At 40.5% G+C, this 22257-nt stretch overlaps 1 protein-coding gene across 5 annotated transcripts in view; it reads right to left on the bottom strand.

Annotated features, from left to right (window-relative positions):
• NELL1 (neural EGFL like 1) overlaps positions 1-22257 on the bottom strand; it is a 293137-nt gene that overhangs the window by 141856 nt on the left and 129024 nt on the right. For 3 of the 5 annotated variants that reach the window (XM_063332728.1, XM_063332731.1, XM_063332732.1), the window contains exon 13: positions 8052-8189. In XM_063332728.1, the coding sequence (XP_063188798.1) occupies positions 8052-8189 (138 nt within the window). The remainder of the gene's footprint in view (positions 1-8051; positions 8190-22257) is intronic. The other 2 variants (XM_063332733.1, XM_063332729.1) reach the window with 1 other exon arrangement.

Raw genomic sequence — 22257 nt, 5'->3', positions numbered from 1 at the left:
TCAGCTGCTTAATGAATTTTAGTATTAATAAAGTTACAGAAAATCAATGTGTCAAAAGGGCTTGAAAGGATTACCAACTACTCTGGACAAATTAGCAATACTTCCATGCCTAGAGCACAGGAAAGCACAAAGATGTTTAATTAAACTATTTACCAGTGAGGAATTTAAATCACTATAAATATTACATTTTTAGTACATTTTTTCCTCAGATTGAAAGCACTTAGGAACAAATAATACACAGTTTCCCAAAAGCTGCTTTTTTTTTTTTTTAAAGGAAGGAATTAAAAAATGTTGCAGTTAAACCCAGTAAGTGAAGGTGAAGTCAGGAACAAAAGAATGTAACACGGCATTTAAAATTAGAAGACTGGGAAATAATTCAACTCCAAAGTAACAAAAGATGTTACAAAACTGCATGGAAAGAGGAAGGAGAAGATTTAAAATGTGAAGGTCATGTGGCTATTCAGGGCCCATGCACACTGTGCTTCAACGAACTGCTACTGTTTCTTGTGAAAATATCAATACCTATGAAAATAAACCTCACTGTTCGCTGAATTCTTGTTGGTATAAGTCTGTGTTTTTCCCACGTCTAATTTTTCTGACTCTGTTTACTGGATACTCCAATGCTGCCACAGCCTCAGCATGAATTTGGGCAAGATGCTCCACTTCTCAGTGCCTCAGCTTCCTCTTCTCCAAAACAGCAATTAAATACTTAGCAGCCTCGTAGGGATGCATTGAGAAGCTGCCTTATCCATGGTAGTACAGCATTCTCTGACGATACAAAAGAATCATCCTTTTTAGTATTATTATAAACAGAGCTTCCCTATGCCAAGAGTGCACGAGTTATCTCTCTATGGGACTTATCTAAAGCCAAAATGAATGGATTGAAAGCTTTCTATTGAGTTAATGGGTTCTGAGTCAAGACCTGCGTATCAGTCATCTGATGTGGAATCACTCCGTTTTTGTTTTGCTGGATTGACTTCTAGTTTTCTGTCGACTTGTCCCGCAGAGCAAAGAAATGCTCTCTGATGCAGGCAATATCCACTGGTGCATAGATTACCTGCTGCTGAACTTGGCCAACAGCCCACTGAGGGACTCGAAACAAATGTTTCTGCATTTCAAGGCACCTGGAACTAAACATTTCCCTTCACTGTTCTGGGAATAGAGATGCTCTTGACTGCCGTTCAAACAAAAGACTATGGCCTAACACTAGGAGCTAAGGAGCTAAGTCCTGGCCTGCCTTTTAGCACTTTAGCACATAAGGATCTCAGGAAAGGAAAGACCAGCATAAGAGTATTTTGTGCCTGCTGAGTTAATATAATCACAGTGTCATCCATTCAGGTTGGCTTAAGACCAATTTCCAAATGTATTTGGAAATGCCCGACTGTTGCCCTGAAGATACAGTGCAGTGAGAAGACAAGCACACAAATCAAGATGCAGCTCGTAGAAGGACCATGGGCTGTCCTCAGCATGTAGAGGACAGAGCGGACTCCAAAGCAGGGAATGCTTCAGAGCAGCGTATATCAACGTATTAGAGCCAAGTAAAATCAGGAGGGTCCTCATCCCCAGTCATAGACATTGTGCTGAACCTCTGCTACGTAACCTATAAATGGTGACACATAACTATGACCCCAACCCAATTAATATTTTCATAACGTTTCTTTAAAAATTACATATTGCTAGGCAAGATACTCCCTAATGATATCCTTTAGAACAGCAAGATCTAAAGGGGGCTCTTCCCCAAAACATACCTGACAATTACTCCACCACAGACCTACCTTCACTGCCTACTGACCCAGACTTGGGTTTTCAGCAAGCAGATACGTCTATCAATTCACCAGCTCTGGGCCATTCATGTGAACAGAGCTAACATTTGTTTACTGACCTCTGTGAACATCCAAGACCCTGCACAGTACTTCAAAAGTTCAAGTGCCACACCAAAATTATTAATGTTTCTCGAATGCAAATTTAGTTTACCAAAAAGGAAAAGGGGGAAAAGAGAGTCAGTAGATTAGATTGCAGATAAACCACTGTCTTTCAAAAAGTGACTGTATTATCAATTGGCTGCCTAAAAGCTTCTATTCAGGTCTTTTCCAAACACATACAGTGGTTCTGGATAAGAGGCCAGTAACCTGCCCTTTGAGATTGCCACTTCCCCATTGTGAAACTTGCTGCATTATTAGTAGTATTACAGGGTCAACTACACCACCTTGAACCTGACAGGTAAACTCCAGCAACAAAAATCTAAAGGCATCAATTTTAGTGACAGCAAACAATTTGAACAACATTTGTTCTCACCGAAGCAGGAAATTTCTGCAGTTGACTTGCCTTTCACAAATAGGGGAGAGGAAGAAGGGAAGACCTGGAGAAGGGGGCTGCTGTTTTTTTCCCTTGAAATTGAGGTTTCTCAGAACTTTACATTTTTCTATGCTTTAGGCACAACTTTTCCAATAACACGCTGCAGAAGAGCTTGTTCTGAAACGTGTGTTAGATTCAAAACTGAATGCTACTCCAGAAGCCACATAGGACAGAAGTGAAGGGACTTATGGGATATCCCATCAAAATCATTAGGTTTTCTTACTTCCTCTTCTCTACCCATATTGTACTTCAAATTAGCATATAAACTACAGACTAACATTTAAATTCTAAGACTTCTTCTAAACAATATATCTCTATAGAACTTCAATTTTGCCACAAAATTAAAATACTGAATGATGTATTTTGCAAATATTTCCTCTGTGGCAGATAAAGGCTTGCTTTTTGCAAGTAACATATAATTATTTTAGTGACTCATTACTGAGAGAAGCCAAAGGTGAAACAAGCTCTGTGAACATTATCACACAAAACGAGGACTGAAAAAGGGTTAAAAGCACAGACATCACGCAGAACTACACGATTCCACAGTAAAATCTGGAGGTGGATTCCTTTCACAGAGGAAAAACATCTGACAGCATAGCTTGGGGCATAAAGAGAAGGATGTTCGCATATAGGTCGCACCACGTTTTGGCAGAACGTGCTGCTGACATATGTTGGGTGGCCAGATAACTTTCCATGCTATTTCTTGAAAAGAAGCCCCAGGGGCAAAACGGGCCAAGTCATTCTCAAGTTCAGAGGAAGTTTCTTCATTTTGTAGAAGGGCCATGAGTAATACATGCAAATAGAAGAATAAAAATCTCTTGGCACTCTCATTTGTAAAGGTTTTTTTTTAAGCTTTAGTACATAATTAGAGAATATTTGTAGGATATTAAAAAAAAAATTAAAACCCCAAAATAGAGCATTGAAGCCCAGGAGTGACTACACAAAATGACATAACTTACTCTTTGAATAGCTGCAGGATTTTAGGAAGTTTTCAGTCTCCTATGCAGCCCCAAGGAAAATACCGCAAAATGAGGGATATTTTTTAAAATGTTTATCATAGATATTAAAGACCAGGAATCTTCATCATGATTGTCTTCATAGCAAATGCCAGTACTATGCAAAAAGAGATGAGACCCACCTACGCTCTTTCCTCTTCATATCAGCATAATATACCTGGTTATTACAGATAACTTATAGCCTATTAAGATGAAACAGCATTTGTTTACCTGATTGAATGGCAGTGGGACATAGAAACTATGTATTATAGTTTCAAACTACAGAAAATCATATACATGCATTTTCAAAATCACACCAGAGAACAGATGCAGCCCATCAAAACTAAAATTACGATATTTTTATCATGTAATTTATAATGCTTTGAAAAGCGTTAACCTAAATAAAGCACTTCTGAAGCAAACTCCCAAACTGGTACGTTAGAAGAAAGCAACCCAGGAGAACTTATTTTCAACACGAAAGCAGAGTGAAAACCTGTGGAAGTCAATAAAATACTTTAAATCAGTAGATTCCAGTAAATAAGAGCATCTGGAGCAGCAAATTTCGCTGCCATTTCAGAATGGGCAAGACTGATTTACCTGAGAACAGATAAACAACCTGTCAGTGTCCCAGGAAGAGAGTGAAAGAAGCTTCCTATTCAAGGGTAACTTCTCTTAATAAAACTGTCTTTCACTAAACAACTTAATTCAGAGCTCAGAGCTCTAGGAATAGGTGAGCTGAGAAACACCAGTGTACTCTACTTGGTGAACGTAGGTTAAAGTTATTGCTAGGCTGAATATTGATATTAAAATAGCTACCTCCTAACTTGAAATCATAGTACAGAATTTAATATAACTGTAGACTCCATCCAGAATATTACTTTACTCACTCTGTCTCTGTGGCTGCATTTTCTGTGCAATCAGCGCAGCTTCTTACTGATAACCACAGGAAGTTCCTACTGCACAGTTCTCATGACCAGAAATGGTAAAAAATTTTCAAAAATTGTTTTGGGGGAAAAAAAGGTTCACCAACACCAAAGCAGTACAAATTAGTTTAATTTGAGAAAGATACAGGGTTATAAGAAAACACACTGGAAGCTGCGTATTTAAAATTCAGCAATACCCCAATGAATTTAATTTTGTTCACTTCAAGTCAGCCTCGCATTTCAATATTCACTTCATTTCTTATTATAAAGATAATCCCCTCAATATCAAATTGAAATATTCCATTCAGCTTAAAAATTGTTTCTGACTTACAGCTTCCACATATCACTGCGTTCCACCTTTTGAAAGCCACTGGAGCACAGGGGCCAGCCCCCAGGGCCACCAGGCACAGACCTGCCAAGCCACACACAGAAACTGCGCAACTGCAGATGATGACTTTGTGTGTCAATGAATTAGACTCAGACTTCCCAAAATATGATACCTCCTGCTCTGTGGAACAACTCTCCTTCTAGGTCAACAGTGTACAAAATACATGCAATGCTGTGCACACGCCTTAAGTGCTTACATTTGCAACTTGTTAACTTGTTCCAGATAACCTGAACCCATTAGAGCCTGACCCCATGTATACACAACTCAGTTGTAACCAGAACACCAACTCATCTCAGGCTTTCAGATTTGTCCCCAAATGCATGGTTCGATAACAAGACAGTTTCTCACTTATTTTGTTTGAATAAAGAGAAATAAATTTTAAGAACTTCGTAATACCGACAATTTATTTCACTTGTGCCTGCTATACATTGGTGCCAGCACGATGGGGAACTAGTTAAGTATTTGTTGCCTGATTTTTTTTGTTATTGTTAAAGACAAATTTGGTGGGCTTCTACGATGGCAGAAGCGCAACTGACATCAACTACGGGGACTTGAGCAAAGTGTTTGACACTGTTCACACATCCTTGTCTCTAAATTGGAGAGACATGGGTTTGGTCCACTTGGTGGACAAGAAATTGGGTGGATGGTTGCACTCAAAGTGTTGCGGTCAACGGCTCAATATCCATCTGGAGACCAGAGACAACTGGTATTCCTCAGAGGTCAGTATTGGGACCAGTGCTGTTTAACATCTTTGTTGGCAACATGGACAGTGGGATTGAGTGCACCCTCAGCATGTTTGCTGATAACACCAAGCTGTGTGGAGCAGTCAACACACTGGAGGGAAGGGATGCCATCCAGAGGGACCTGGACAGGCTTGAGGGGTTCAAACCTCATGAAGTTCAACAAGGACAAATGCAAGGTCCTGCACATGGCTCGGGGAAATCCCATGCACAAATATAGGCTGGGTGAAGAATGGATTGAGAGCAGCTCTGAGGAGAAGGACTTGGAGGTGTTGGTTGATGAGAAGCTCAACATGAGCCAACTGCATCCTGGGCTGAATTAAAAGAAGCGTGGCCAGCAGGTCAAGGGAGGTGATTCTGCCCCTCTACTCTGCTCTAGTGAGACCCCACCTGGAGTACTGCATCCAGCTCCGGGGTCCCCAACATAAGAAGGACATGCACCTGTTGGAACGAGTCCAGAGGAGGCCAAAAAGATGAACAGAGGGCTGATGCACCTCTCCTGTGAGGACAGGCTGAGAGAGTTGGTGTTTTTCAGCCTGGAGGAGAGAAGGCTCCGGGGAGACCTTGGAGCCCCTTCCAGTACTTAAAGGGGGCCCTACAGGAAAGATGACTCTTTATCAGGAAGTGTAGCAATAGAACAAGGGGTAATGGTTTGAAACTGAAAGGGGGGAAATTTAAATTAGAAATTAGGAAGAAATTCTTTACCGTGGGGGTGGTGAGACACTGGAACAGGTTGTGGCTGTCCCATCCCTGGAGGTGTTCAAGGCCAGGCTGGATGGGGCTTTGAGCAACCTGGTCTAGTGGGAGGCGTCCCTGCCCAGGGCAGGGGGATTGGAACTAGGTGATCTTTAAGGTCCCTTCCAACCCAAACCATTCTGTGATTCTATCATAATGCAAGATTAAAAAACAGGACTAGTGCTTCTATTGCACAATACTTACTTTAAATACATTTATTATTATAACATACAATTATTTCTAGATACAACAGGCAATGAAACAAGTTTCTCCTCATCTGTGTTACATACTTGTTGTGCTTTTTAATGGTGATGTCAAAAAAGAAGTCATTTTAGCAAGATAATAAACCTGCAAGAAACAGTTATCTCACTCATTCTATTATTTTGTTCTTATACCTGTTGTAGATTTTTTTTGTGTGTATGCACTTTAAATGAATATTCACCCATTACTGTCAAGCAACTTGTCTTTGTATTTCACACTTTTGCTGTAAATCGCAAAAACCCTGCTTTCTAAACTATTTGCATTCCTAATAATAGCGCCTTGCTGGAAGGAAAGGAACATTAGGAAATCAGTACTGCATATATGGAAAGCAAGTGTCAGATTACCAATTACCCTTTCCCCATCGCTGAAGGCCGCTACCTCACACAGCACACAAATTTAGAACCAAATTTAAAGTCTGAAACTTTTCCGACATGGCAGATTGTAAAAAATCAAGAAAACTCAAAAGTTTACTCAAAAGACAGAGATTATATAGAAACAATGACTCCCTGGGCAAAATAAAAATCCGTTTCCTGATCGCTATTTAGTATCATCCTCTCTCAAGAGGTGGGCAGGACTTTCCTACAGTTTTTATAAACTGCATAATCTTAGCTACAAGACATGCTGTCACCACGAAAGTCAGCATTTCCTATGACCTTCCCTAAGGATAATATACATTACAATGTAATTATTCCGGGCTGGAAATCATTCTTATATTGAATACTCCTGTGCCATCTTTCCACTTGAGAAAATAGCTCACCCAACACAATTCTAAACATGGTATATTGTGTCAATCTGACTTATTTTCATTTCAATAAATCTGCCCGATATTTTCCTCCTTTGCCAGACAGGTGCACCATCAAAATAATCCTGAGATCAGCCTTTCTGGAGCATTGTGATTGAAAGATGTTATCCAGTCAGGTATAGCTGGGCTGAGCATTTCAGCAGCTGCTCACGTTTTTCACAGAGATTGCCAGAGAAGGTCCCTTAAAAACCTCTAGATGGAAATGAGACCTACCTACTTTCCAGTAAGAATTTTTAGACCTCATTTTGCTGACAGGTATTAAAAAAGAATCATGAGATTTACTGTCTAATGCTATCACACTTGTTCTCTTTTCTAAATAACATGTGTCATAGTTCTGGAGACGCTAATTCTCAGCATTAATAACAACAATTTCCATACCACCTAATAACAATAACTGGGTTTGAGGACTTTACATGTTTTCAGTTTTCCTTTTACGTATTTGTTTTAGCTCTGTCCAGCAAACTTCTCCTCCTGGAAAATTTCTCATATTTCAATCCAGTGACCAGTTTCAAACCACGGGTATAAAATGTTACTTCTCACTACGCTACAGCCTTTGCACCTCACACACACACGCCAGCTGTGGGACATGAAGGGACCACGTCCTGGTTGACAACAGCACTCAGTGCATGCACCACAGGGCTTCTTGAGCCACCTTCCCAACTAATCCCAAAGGGCCCATACATAGGAAAGGTACCTCATAGCACATTTACCTATAGAATCCTATCTCACTTGTGCCTAAATTTTATGCCAGCAGAGGGCCAGCTAGTATGTGGGATTTGGTATGGCACAGGGACTAGTTAGAAGCTAAGTAATACACACAACACACAGTATAATACCATTATTGCTGTATACCTGAGAGCTCACCTGTACAGGAGAAATCATCCACACGGACATATCCCATGACACAGTCACAACGATAGGATCCAGGCAAGTTAACGCACACAGTATTGGCATGACAATAATGCATCTTGGCAGCGCACTCATCAATATCTGCAGGGAAGAACCACCAAGGAAAGTTACAGTCAGGCTTAGTAAATGAATAACATGATACAATATTAGAAAATAAGAGAAAATAAATTCCATTTACAACTCCAAAGGCAATCTGGTTTAACTTTAGCGTTAAAGAACAAGGTAAATTTAGTAGAATTTAGGGGTTTTTTTCTACAACAATGTTAAAAAATATAAACTGATGCAGAGTCTTCAAACATAAAATAGTGTCAGAAGCATGCAACACTGAAAATCCTAACTCTGTCTCACTGCTAAACTAAAGCACAAAGGCACAGTAACTCTACAGCGTGGTATCAGATGCAGTGCTTTGACAGATATGACATGGCAACGTTTGTCAGGCCAATGTAGCAGATTTAACCGCTGAGTTGATCAGGGAGTATTCCAGCCCTCCAGATTCATCCAAGTGCTGTGACAATGCCCTGTCCTTGAAAACCACTTCTGCCACAGGAGTTACTGAACAGCGCTCTGCGCCACTTCCGCATCCCACACAAGCAGATGATTGAGCCAGTCATACAAGCCTGTTTTAAGCCTGTTTTACATCATGCCAATTGAAAAAAAAAAAAAAAAAGATTGCTAAGGAGCGAGTGGAAACTTGATCCCATATCTCTGTTTGCTTGAGCAATCTCTACTGCTGCTTCAAATCCAAAATTCAAAACTGTTTTCACAACAGTGAATCAAACCTATCATTTCCTTGCCTGTTTAAATATCCCAAGGCTCTGTGATATTGTAAACTGTAAAATCTTCCTCCTTCCTTCCCCACAAAACCAGATATTATACTGAAGAATTCTCTTGATTTTTTTCTCAGTAGGATAGATTTTCCGCTAAGTAGCGCAGATTTTACATAAAGTAATTCATGGTTTTCAAAAGATTAATTCTAGTGTTACATACGTCCACACAAAGAAAGATGAATCAGATTCATTTTTTCCCCTCTATTACTTTCTCCTTGTTATTGATTGCTCACACTGAAGAATAAGTATTAATTGACAACCCAGCTGAAGAAATCGCTCAGCCCGTGGGGTACAGATGGGTTGGTCACCCCACAGTGTGGTCTCCTACCACACCCCTCTGCGCAGCCACCTACAGGGACCAAGCTACAGTCTCCCTTCTCCCTCACCACACGGTGCTTATGGAGACGCAATGGAAGTGCTACAAGGGGTTAGCACCATAACGTCAGGATTTAACCCCAGAAGGTGGGGGGGCGTCTAATTGTGCACATTCTGAGTTCTTGGTTGCCTAAATTCAGGTATCCTGTTTAACCTTCACAAACCAAAGTAGCTGCGGTTGAGATACAGCCACATTTTCCAGTCTCTGAAAATGAAACACATGCCAGCTATACTCAACACGTTCTATACTACAGACATCTGTCCAGTAGGAGCTACTAGCTAAATCACTTCGTGTTGGCCACCAAACAGCTGTCATTTGGCAGTGATTTCTGACTGCTGCCAACTTGTGCGGAATTAGAAATGATGGCCTGGAGGCAAAAGACTTCGTATACCACTGCAAACACCTTGAACTATCTCATTCTTGCATTTCCGTTGTTTCTGTTGCAGCAACACTCTATGAAATGAATTTTAAAAAGTCGGGAGCATCAATATATGGAAGATAAAAGCCAAGAAAAATCCTCCCACATGTCTCATTATCACACCACTGAGTGCTAGAGCCACTTGGGAAACACTCAGGTGTTGACGTGCGTTCACACTGTTCTGCTTGCAGCCTCTTTTTAATAGGCTTTTGGAGCATTGCTTTGAGGAGTTTTGTTCTTGCATATCTAATAATTTTCTAGCATGAAAAGGAAAGGAACGAAAAGATGTCTGAAAAGAAAGCAAGAATGTCAAAACAGCAACCAATTCACCTGAAAATTAACCTTATGAAAATATCACCGTGGGAGAATTTCTCAAAAGGAGACTAAGGACTTCAAGTGATGCCTTGACTATGAATAGAGGATTTGAGAACAACTGACACCAGGTTGCTGCAGAAGTCCTTGAGTCCAGGAAGAAAAAGACTGGGCCTAGCAAAGGAAGCAGAAGGAACAAAAGATCTTCAAACTTTGCTCATTTATTTAACTCTCTTCTCAATCTTTCTTGATGCATTTTCCATAAACCCTTTCAGTATTTCCCATTTTCTTTTACCTTTGCAGTATTAGCCTTCTACTAATACAAGCATTTCCTTTACAAAGAATAATATTGAGAGGTCAAAACTGGTCACAGTATTTTCTTATTAAAGCCTGTAGGGCCACACTAAAGCTGGTTGTTCTGGACCACAACTCTACAAATCCTTGTAAAAGGTTAGGTATTCATCACAAAAAGGTTTGGGTTTTTACTTAATATTGTTAGGAGTAAAATCCATAAAGCACATAGTGGTATATATCAGCTCAGTTGTAATGGAACTCAAATTGTGATTCATGTGTATAGATTGCTTGTCGCATTTGAAATATTAGAGCTCATCTTCTAGTGGTCTTTTGAGGTGATAAAAATATGTGATTTATGTTTCTCTCTAGACTGGTGAAGTAGTTTGTTTTTCTTTTAAAAAGGTATAGTTATGGTCTTTAAAATGAGACTTGACACAGCATAATGATCACTCACATATCACCAGCTTCCATCTACATAAGCTAGCTCTTTGCAACAACAAAGACACTGGGGCTTCAGATTTTCAGTAAGGACCATTATGTTACAGGGTGGGTTGGTTTGATAAGTGAGTGCCATTCTACAGGGTTCAAGTGTTTCCGTAAGTTAGCGAAATAAGGTTCATTGCCCATACAGAGCTCTTTTTACTGCATTACTCACCTACCCTACAGCTAATCAGTTATCACCATTACTCCTTAGAGTTCTAAACAGTGTTTGTGAACTTGCAAGGAAATATACACAAATTATCTTTTACTATTTGTGCCATGTTGTGAGTACACCGGGACAAAACACAAGAGAAGTATCCCAGTGGAGCTACCTGCTTAGCACCTGACATGCTTTTTGCTGCACAGCAGGAACTCATCATCTCTTATCAACCAACCAACCAAGCAAAACAAGATGGGATGGAAAGATGATACAAATGGTGTTCAACCTACAGCCAGTGAAAGAGGTCTTCTCATCTGCAAATGTACTTTACAAATCACTAAACTCTTTTCATGCCTGACTTGGAATCCTATTGCTAAATATTGAAAATATTTAAATGCGACAATGAGACACCAAATCACAACTAGAGCATCCTTTTCCTGTTTGTGTCCTCCAACAAGTCCCATCAAACCAAATTAATCTCCAGTGTAAAGAGGGCACAGTTCCTGTTTATGGCAATGGGAGTTTTGTCCATTCACCCAAAAGGTGAAATGGACCTACTGGTTTTTTAAACTGCTAGTCCTGCAATAATCAGGAGTGAAAAATCTTGAAACAGTGCTCTCTGCCTCTGGAACTGCAGAGCACTGTTTGCATGCATTTAATAATAATCCATCTGGACGTTGGCAGTATTATCACCTGTTGTTTGGGGCTTCATAGTTTAACTACTGGAAGACAATAACATTCAAATAAAAACAAAATGAAACAAACTCTGAAGTGTTCCAGAGCACCAACAGATGATGTCACTGGAAATCTGCTAAGTATCAGAATCACTTCCTCCACTTGCAACTCTCTCCCCATTACTCACTTTCTGGTTGGGGAGAACATTTTCCCAAAGTAAATTCTAATTTTCAAGCACTCTGTAAGGAAGCAAAGACAGAGAAGCAAAGACGGTGGAAAAAAATGGAAGAGTTTTGCAGAAAGCTCTGATCTCTAATTCATGACTCTCAACTAGAAAACATTATTAATGGGGGGGCAAATTCCCCTCCCCTCTTTCAATTGACCTGCTACGCCGCTTGGATGCGCACAAGTCTATGGGACCGGATGGGTTACATCCAAGAGTGCTGAAAGAGTTGGCAGACGTGCTCGCCAAGCCACTTTCCATGATCTACCTGAAGTCATGGCTAACTGGGGAGGTCCCAATGGCCTGGAGGGTAGCAAATGTAGCGCCCATCTACAAAAAAGGCAGAAAGGAGGATCCAGGAAACTATAGGCCTGTCAGTCTGACCTCGGTAGCAGGGAAGTTCATGGAGCAGATCATTTTGAGTGCCATTATGAGTCATATAACGGACAAGCAGGGGATCAGGCCTAGTCAGTGTGGGTTTAGGAAAGGCAGATCCTGCCTGAGAAACCTGATTTCCTTCTATGACAAGATGACCCGATTATTGGATAAGGGAAAGGCTGTGGACACTGTCTACCTAGACTTTCGAAAAGCATTTGACACTGTCCCCCACAGAATTCTCATGGAAAAACTGGTGGCTCACGGCCTGGATGAGCATACGATCTGCTGGATCAAGCACTGGCTGGATGGGCGGTCCCAAAGAGTGGTGGTCAATGGAGTTAAATCCAGCTGGCGGCCGGTCACAAGTGGTGTCCCTCAGGGCTCAGTGTTGGGACCATTTCTGTTTAACATCCTTATTGATGACCTTGATAAGGACATACAGTGTATCATCAGCAAGTTTGCAGATGACATGAAGCTAAGCGGGAGTGTTGATCTACATGAGGATAGGGAGGCTCTACAGAGGGACTTGGACAGATTGGACCGATGGGCCAATGCTAACGGTGTGAGCTTCAACAAGGCCAAGTGCCGGGTCCTGCACTTGGGCCACAACAACCCCATGCATCGCTACAGGCTTGGGGAAGTGTGGCTGGAGAGCTGCCTGGCAGAAAAGGACCTGGGGGTTCTAATTGACAAGCGGCTGAACATGAGCCAGCCGTGTGCCCAGGTGGCCAAGAGGGCCAACGGCATCCTGGCTTGTATTAGAAATAGTGTGACCAGCAGAAGGAGGGAGGTGATTGTCCCCCTGTACTCAGCACTGGTGAGGCCACACCTTGAGGATCGTGTCCAGTTCTGGGCACCTCAATACGAGAGAGATCTCGAGGTGCTGGAGCGAGCGCAGAGGAGGGCAACGAAGCTGGTGAAGGGCCTGGAGAATAAATCTTATGAGGAGCGATTGAAGGAGCTGGGGCTGTTTAGTTTGAGGAAGAGGAGGCTGAGGGGAGACCTCATCGCTCTCTACAACTACTTGAAAGGATATTGTAGAGAGGCTGGTGCTGGTCTCTTCTCACAGGTAATCAGCGATAGAACAACAGGGAATGGCTTCAAGCTGCAACAGGGTAGGTTTAGGCTGGACATTAGGAAAGAATTCTTCACAGAAAGAGCGGTCAGACACTGGAATAGGCTGCCCAGGGAGGTGGTGGAGTCACCATCCCTGGATGTGTTTAAGAGTCATTGAGATGTGGTGTTGGGGGATATGGTGTAAGGGAGAACTTTGTAGAGTGGAGTTGATGGTTGGACTTGATGATCCCAAGGGTCTTTTCCAACCTAAATGATTCTATGATTCTAATTCAAGTTAATAAGTTGGATTTAAGTTAAATAAGCTGGATTTTTAAAAAATGTAAAATCAGCCTGTGTTGTTATTTAAAGAATATTAAGTTTTAAAATATGTTCACAAACTGACAGAATCATATAAACAGTTTCCAAACAGTGGAGCATAACAGCGGTGAAGCACAAGAGAGGTCCTAAAATTTCAGTCACCCTATGCTTATGCAAAAATGAATATATGCTGGTTTCACTCCACTGACTTAGCAGCTCCTTGTTCATTACACTTACTTTTCGTTCTCCAGATTCTCCCTGATTCTGTCCTCTCCTGCTCTTATCTCCTTTCCACTGCCAGACTTACTTGACTTCATCTCACCTTCCCTTTTTTTTCCCCCTTCCGCTGCCCGTCTTTTTTCGCATATATCCAACATACCCCGCACCTGGTTTTTACCTCTCACACCGGGTGGATTTCTCAAATGGTGCAATACAACCCTCAGGGAGCCAGAAAGCATTAGACAGCAGCAGTCAGCAGTTCCCTGTGAGCTGGCAACAGCTTAGCCTCCCCTAGTTGCCCAAGTGAGAAAAGACTAATTATTGGCTGCAAATGTTTAGGCTAACCTTAAAACTGTTTAGCAACTTGGGCTCCTTGATAGCAATTAATCTCCTCCAAGGCAGGGCAGCAGTGCAAACGTAGGTGACTCACCATTCCTCTGACTTTGGGGGACAGAGCTGCTGCCCAGGCAGAGGGTGGGAAACAACCCAAAACAAAAGCAGGTAAGCCAAAGGAAAGTTTCCCTTTCCATAAGGCTGAGAAACATTACCCTACTGTTGTTAAGTAACTAACTAGCTAAAACTGCCTTCATAAATTAGGGCTGGTGTAGCACCACCTGGGAATCCACAAGCAATAAAATAACTATCAATATAATAACATCAGGAAGTACTATCGCTTTGACTTTTAGAGCATCATTAAAATGGTTCAGCCTTTTCCTCCGGGCACAGCGTAGAAGTGCTTTACATTGATATACCTCTGTTATGATCAGGACAAAAGTATCAATATTCCAAATCTGCGTTCTATCAATTTAACTGTCCCTCTAGCAATGACAACTTATAACTATCAGGTTAAACAAACAAACAAAGAAATATTTAAAAGCACACACTCATATGCAAATCAGACTTAACCAGTCATACTCTCCAGTGCAGACCCGCCCTGAACTAATGTAACATTCCTGAGAAGGACAAAAATAAAAATTCAAGTGAAGTTACCTTCCTTCTCTTTATTTCAATACTGTTAGGCTTAAATTCTTTTACCAGTCGTTCTCCATAGAGAAACTGGTCACTCTCAAACAAAGATCACAACATCAGCACCCCTTTGCTACCTGTTTCTCAGCTACATTGGTAAACAGTCCACCCAGCAGCCATACAGGAACGCTATTGTTTCCCAAAACCCTAGGCACAAGATGAGCTCCTCTTCTACATCCTTACAATAATACACAATCATTAGTGTCCTTATGTTACTTTTTTTTTTCCCCTTAAAAAATTTGAATGAATTTTAAAGAGAGCTTTTCATAACCTTTCCAATAATCTGACCAACTTTTTGGAGCCAGGATATTTCAGCTGCAGTCATTTTGCTCATCATTCCTCAAAACATCACAATGCTATCGTGAAAGACAGCACCAGACTTCAAAGCTTGCTGTCCGGACTATCCACCGTCCCTCTAAGTGAGATTTTCCTTTTATTGTTTGACTAAATTCTGCTCCTCTCTAAGAAAAACTAAAAATTTGCAGTTCCACTCTCCCTTGTGCTTTCCATCATTACGCCGGCAATTTACGATGCATTATTAAATGCCTGTGGTTGGTTTGGGGAATGGTCCTCAAGAGCCTTGAGATCTCTGAGGATAAAACCAGTTTATTTAAATTGAACTTTTCATAAAAGATCGTTTAAATCAGAAAGCTGCCACTGACGTGTTAGTATTAGAGAAAACGCAAGTGATGTGGTGTTGTTTATAACAGAGAGGAGCTGTTTTCTTAACCCTAAGTGAGTGACTGCATTCATTTGATAAATACATTAATAGAAAATGTTCACAGACTTATAAATATTACTTTTTTTTAAAATGTTTGCAGCTATAGCTCTTAGGGATTGTTGATAACTTATTCATAAGGTATCTCTGACAGTTGCAAATAAGTTATTTTAAAAAATACGCAGCCAGAATTCACATATGATAATGCAGCTTAGAGAACATAGATTAAAAATAATCACAAAAAGCAAAATGAAACATTTGGGGGAACAGGTTTTGGCTAACGGCAGCAGCTCAGTCATTTGCTCAAACACGCCAAAGCAACTAGCAAAAACAAGTCAAGATTCTTCTTGTATAATAGCAGCCGCTATGATGTTTAGAACTTAACTGAAATCCAGATTGCTTTATCCGGGATTATTCAAGCCTTTTAATTTTTTCTTTCTAATTATTCTTTGAAAATATGCTGATATTTGTCTTTAGAATGCACGACAGCAGAACGGGCTACTAAGCTGTGTGCCTGAGTGGGTGTAAAGACTGTTCTTTAAAGATGCTGCTTAATTTGCTCTTCCACTAAATGGCTTCTGAGAGCCATGTAACGAGCAAGCTAATTCACTGATTCGGAGTCTGTCTGGCCAGCAGGATCCAGAGCTTTTACCTAAGTCAGTGCCACCGCCTCTGTTCCCCACCTACTCTCTGGCCTCTTGGACTCAATCAAAGCAGATCAATGTCTTTGAGGACACTCTGTTATATAAGGGATTCATGGATTCTGAGGAACATTCATTACGTTGCCTCATGGATATTATGGCAGAGAGGTTCTTCCTCAGCCCCGGATATTTTAACATCCTCAGGAATACCAGCAGCTACTTCAATCAAGAATTCTGTATTTCAGGGAGATTATCTGGTCTCTATCAGAAAAAAGCAAAGAACGCTTTTATGTCCTCTTGAGCTGTATTAAGCCCTCTGAAGAGTAAAGAGTAAGATGTGACTGCTCCTGATTATAATGAGACCACTTCAACTAAAATGGAGTTAATCTCAAATAACCTGGTACTGGCACTACAGGAACTGTTGACTCTCAGAACTTTGCAGGAGCAAGCTTACAACAGGAGAAACTGTCCACTCTTTGGTTCAGAGTACACAGGGCATTTCATGGGTCACAGAACTACCGCTGTATCCCTCGAGAACAAGACTATCTAATGAACCAGCAGGCATCTATGCTATCTCTGTCTGTAGTCAGAGCAATATTCTTGACAATATTGCCAAGGACACTGCAAGAGGTAAGAGTTAAATTCAGAGAAAGATAAAAGATAAACTCAGAAAAAGGATGCAATTCAAATATGATGCATTTTGAAATCTTCTCTTATAAAAATGTGAAATTAGAGATAAGTCCATGAGGCTGTAACTCCCATGATGGCGTTACCTTGTTCTTTCATATTAGTTTTGTATTGAAAACAGCTGAAAAACTGTCTGTTGTTCTTTATTATTATTGTTTTCTTAGAGGTGGTACGTTCAGTAGCTCACACATAAATTCTTTCATCCATCACCCATACTTATTCAAAGTTAGGAAATCATATTTGTACGTGTTACCCTTCTCAGAATAGAAGCGTTCTTGAAGCTTCATTCCAAATGCTAATTCTGGAATAAATAAAAATTCCTACAGATGTGATAAGCAAAACACTGGGGTACACAAGGTTCATCCTTGGAAGTGTAATAAATGCCTGCATGGGTATAGAGACATGTAACTCACTGAAGAAAATACTGCTTAACTTCACTAATCATGTTTGGCAGTTCATCAGAAATGAAACAGCACACAAAACATGAAAAGCCACTGGCTCTTTCCGTCCTGCAGCAGGCAACAGACTCTGAAAAAACGATGAGGTTCCTCCCTAGGCATCCTATACATCTCTCCCTAAGCAGATGATGTTTTGGGAATCTCCTAGCTGCTGAGGAGAAGATGGTGAAAAAATGAGGTTCATCACAAGGCATATGTGGGACAAATTCTTGCCACCAAAGGTGATTTGGTAAACCAAGCCATAAATTCTGAGCTGTACTGTCACAGCACATCTCTGGGCAACTGTGCGCTTTAAAGTTTGGAATCAGCAATTTGACCCTGTTGTCCATTACTCCCTTGCTAAAACCTTGAGTATGACAACAAGAGCCTGATCTCCACCATATTCCTCCATTGAATCCACACAGATCAACAAAAGTGTGAATATCTGTGAAGTCTACTCCCTTACATAAATGGTGCTCATCAGTGCAACACAATTTGCCTATCTGGGACACAGAGGGAGTTAATCGCTTTCCCCTGGCTAGAATCCATGACAGAAACCTCAACAAATTACTACGGGGATGGGAGAAGGAAGAGTTATAGATAGTAAATCTAAGTGGACTACTCTCCCTTAGTATTTAGTACCACTCTTTCACCCATTTCTCTTCTTCAAAGGCTCTTAATGCATGAGATTTCATTCTAAATCTAACTACTTCACGCTTGGCTGTAAGAGTAACCATTACATAAGTCTACGTCAAATAAAAGGTTATGCTACTACTGTTCCCAAATGTATTACAGTCCATTAGAAAACAAAGCAATATAATCACCTCATTCTTAAAAAATAGCTCCGTTCCCTAGAAAGACTGCTTCTAGTTTGCTGATTACACAAAGGTACTCCCAAAGCCCTGCTTGCTTTGGCTTTGATTTCACTTATGAAAGAAACTCCTATAGGGTCTCAGTAAGCACTGAAGAAATAAATACTGCTGTTGGAAAAGGAATTTCAGATTTCTGTAATAGATTCACCTCCTTATTTATCATTATTTATTAATCTTTCCAAAGATTCTTAGAGATACCGGTGGATGCTTATATGGAGAGGAAGAGGGGAAGGGAGGAGGTGAGGGGAGCATTGCTGTTCTCTAGTCTTCTATTCACGTACATTAGCCAAGCAATACGATACACTGAAATAACTATATCCATTTTCATTCAGCTAATACCTTACCCTTTCAATCCCTTCTATCTGATTTTACTAATGGCTAAGGGTGAGCAATGGATTACTATATCAAAATGAATAATTCTTTCTTCATGCTGCTATGCCGAGAGCAATTACATTAAATACCTGGTTCCATCAGCACTTGTCTTATACCATTGTCCGCAATTTTTGCTTCACTGTTCTATTTTTATCCCTAATACTCTATCCAGTTTGTCTCCTTCTATCTATGTCCTGCAATATTGACTGGCTTACTCTTTCAAATCCACGCAGATGCTATCTTCAAATGATAAATTGTAGAAGGCTACCCATATAATTGATCTGGAATCCCTGTGCCCACGGCAACCTTTTACTGTGGCATTTTGAAGGACACTGTATCTCTCTGAAAAATTAAATGCTGATGAAAACTGTAGGGTGGGGGGATTTGGGGGTGGAGTCTCTAACATGTCTAAAAAACCTATTAGTCCCTGGAAAACTACTGGTCTTGCATTTTATAATGACTTTTAATATATACTGTGATAATAAATGAGATGTGATATGTTAGTAGCAAAAAATCATACAAAATTAATACTCCACCATTTTCACACTAAAGTAATTTGTTCTCTCACTGACCATTTGCGCAGAGCAAAAGCAGCACACAGGTAATAGAAAAATATTGTCCCATGTTGGTAAACACTCGCTGTGCTCTACTTCTCAATTTATGGCCTTCACAACCCTATTTGCATTTTCCTAAATGTTCTCTCTTAACATCTTTTCAGTCATTCATTATTCATCTGGTTCCATCACATCTTGTTCCTCTGTCCAACTCTGCTGAAAAATCCACGTGGAAACCATTGAACTTAATGTGGCAGACTCATCACCGTTGCTAAACTGGCAATTATACCTCTTCAACGCCACACGGGCCAAACCAGGTGGTTTGACGTGCTAGAGGATTTACTGATTTTGTTTTCATGGGTCCAGACTACTCCCTGTTAATCTGGTTCCACGGAGGGTTAGAGCCAAATATCTTATTCAGGTAAGAAAAATATAGATCATTGAGAAACAATTCCTTTCTAGTTTCCCTCTAAGCCATGCTAAACACTTTTCTTTGTTCTACATCATTGCTACACACTCTAGTCTTATTTCTTGTGTCTTTTTAAATTTAATTTAATCTATAATGTGAAAATAAATAAATAAGCAAACATCAGCAGAAGCAAAACCCTTAATTTTAGGTATTATAAATATTTTCCCCTATAAACATAACCCTAATTGACATAACTGAAAAATGCAAGATGCATTTCTCATCCAAGCAAACGTGGTAATCAGGTGTGATTTATAGCACTAGTTACTGAAGGAGGCATTTCTGATTTGGAGATTGCAACAATACTGCATTCCTTTTGCATAACCTGAGGTGAGGAACAGTAAAAGGGGGCGGGGGAAATCCAACAGATGATCATAAAAAATATTATTTACCTGCAACCCTAATTCCTGCCTCAACAACCAGTATGAAACTTTATTTTAATTGCTTTGCTTTTGGATATGAAATTGAACTAGTGATTTTATGCTTTCCTCTTTGATAACATAGTCAAAGCTTAGCTGCAGTTAAAAAAGATGAAATTGGGATGCTCAAGTCCTTACTGTTTTGTTTCTAGTAACTCTGCATCCAAATGACTACATCCTCTATCACCATAGTGAGTCAATGATGTCTCGACTCACATTTGCTTTATCAGTATCAGCTACCGAGGAATTCATTCACACAGATTCCTTCAAGTTCCACCAAGACCAGTGGTGAGAGCACAAAGAAAGGAGGGAGCGGAGAAATGCTGAGCCAACCCTCCCCAGCCATGAAAGATAACTGCGAGCGTGTCTGTCGTTTGGATGATGTTTTAATGCAAGGTCTTGAATGGGCCCGTGCCCTCCTGAAAAAGAGCCTAACTGCAAACAAGCTTTCTAGGACTCTTCCAGAAGCAGGACTTTAATTTGCAGTGCACAGCACCCTGACTTTTGGGAGTGGAGGTCAGGAACAAAGGCAGCATTACAGTGTTATTCATGATATTAAATTACTATTTTATTACCAGCACCATTATGTACATTTCAGAGCACGTTATCAGCAATAAATCCCAATTCTAGCAGGACCAAGACAAACTTTTACCGACTATAAGCAGTTCTCTCAAAACCCAGCAAAATTATCTGTGAAATACAGGACTGTCCAAGAGGGCAGTGGCAGAAGCATACAGCAGGTTGAAGTAATCCTTGTGGAAGTGAAAGACACTATGAGTTCAATGGGCTTTGAACCAGCCTGCTGAACAGTGTGTGTACATGCACGCGTGTGTGTGCATACACATATTTGCACATTGCAGAGGGAGGAGAATCAACAAAGATCTCACACTGAACAAGAAGAAAGAACAGGAGAGTTGAACCAGCATTACTGGTTTCAAATGCTGTGCTCTGTCTCAATTTTTTAAGCTAGATTAAGTTCAATTTAAAAGCAAAATAGTAACTCTTAGATTGCTGTTGGTGAAAGCTTCGTGCTTTTTTTCCCTGGAGAGAACAATTATGAAAACAACGTGAGCTTCCACTATCAACATGAGGATGCAGACTTCTGTAGATATCTAAAATGCATTTTCACCACCTCTATTAATAAGCAAAATTCTAGCCTGATTTCACTCATCATTCTACATGAGTTGCAAATATACTGTGAAAAAAACAAAGACAGCAGAACTAGACAAGTCGTAGAAAGATAGTCAATATCAAAAATCAGTACAAAAGAATCCAACAGTTTCCAATACTCTCTCTTCCCTCCACATACACTTCGAGCTATTGTTCTTTTTTTATGAACAGCAATGTAACCTAGTCACATTGTAACACACAGCATGAAGTCACCCACATCGCACAGCCAGACAGGACACTATCTGCTTTATGAAAACATACCACCATCGCTAGAGACGTCTAAAAACACGAAAGGCGATGTCAAAGTAAAGGTACCCTACATACAATTCATGAGATTATAAAGACCCTACTTTGAAGTGTCTTCGAGATTTGTTTTCATAACACAAATTTTCTCATTTTTGTTACTGAAAAAAATTCTGAGAATACAAAGCCTGCATCAGTGAAAATCAACATGTCTATACTAGCATATAATAGAGAATGCCAATTTGTAGCTGCCAAGAACGGAGAAGAGAGCTAGCAGGCACTGGTGGGACTTGGTCCTCCAACAGGCCTGGCTGCTGCAGATTACTACATGACCCCTGAAGCCCAGACAAAAGGTGTTAAAAAAAATCCAAACCCCCCACTTCTTACCTTAGTAAATTCCTGGACTAAAGTGTGCTGTTCCACTAATCTGTGCTCTGTTCACATGTCCCTGTCCTGGGTATCCTTTGCTTTCCTAAACCGCTATCTTGTCTACCTGCTATTCCTAGGATAGTGGCCATCAAAACATGCCTCTTACCACCTGGTCTACAGGAGAAGCTATACTTGCAATGAGCTTTCAGTAACAGGGTAAACAGGCTAACAGCTAGTTAATTCACCAGCATCTAGCAAAAATTGAGGAGAAAGGCAGGCACAGGAGTAGAGGACACAACTTCTAACACGGACACATCCCCACACAGCAGCACAGAACTGCCTCCACGAAGCCAAAGCCAAAGACCATGAAAACCTCCTCCTTACTCATAACAGCACTTTTAGGATTGGTGTAAAGAGGAGTGAAGGGAGAAGCCACATT

The sequence above is a fragment of the Chroicocephalus ridibundus genome, chromosome 4 (assembly GCF_963924245.1).
Source record: "Chroicocephalus ridibundus chromosome 4, bChrRid1.1, whole genome shotgun sequence".
NCBI lineage: Eukaryota > Metazoa > Chordata > Aves > Charadriiformes > Laridae > Chroicocephalus > Chroicocephalus ridibundus.
Note: the sequence above shows the minus strand (reverse complement) of the source record. Positions and strands in the feature narration are given on the sequence as shown.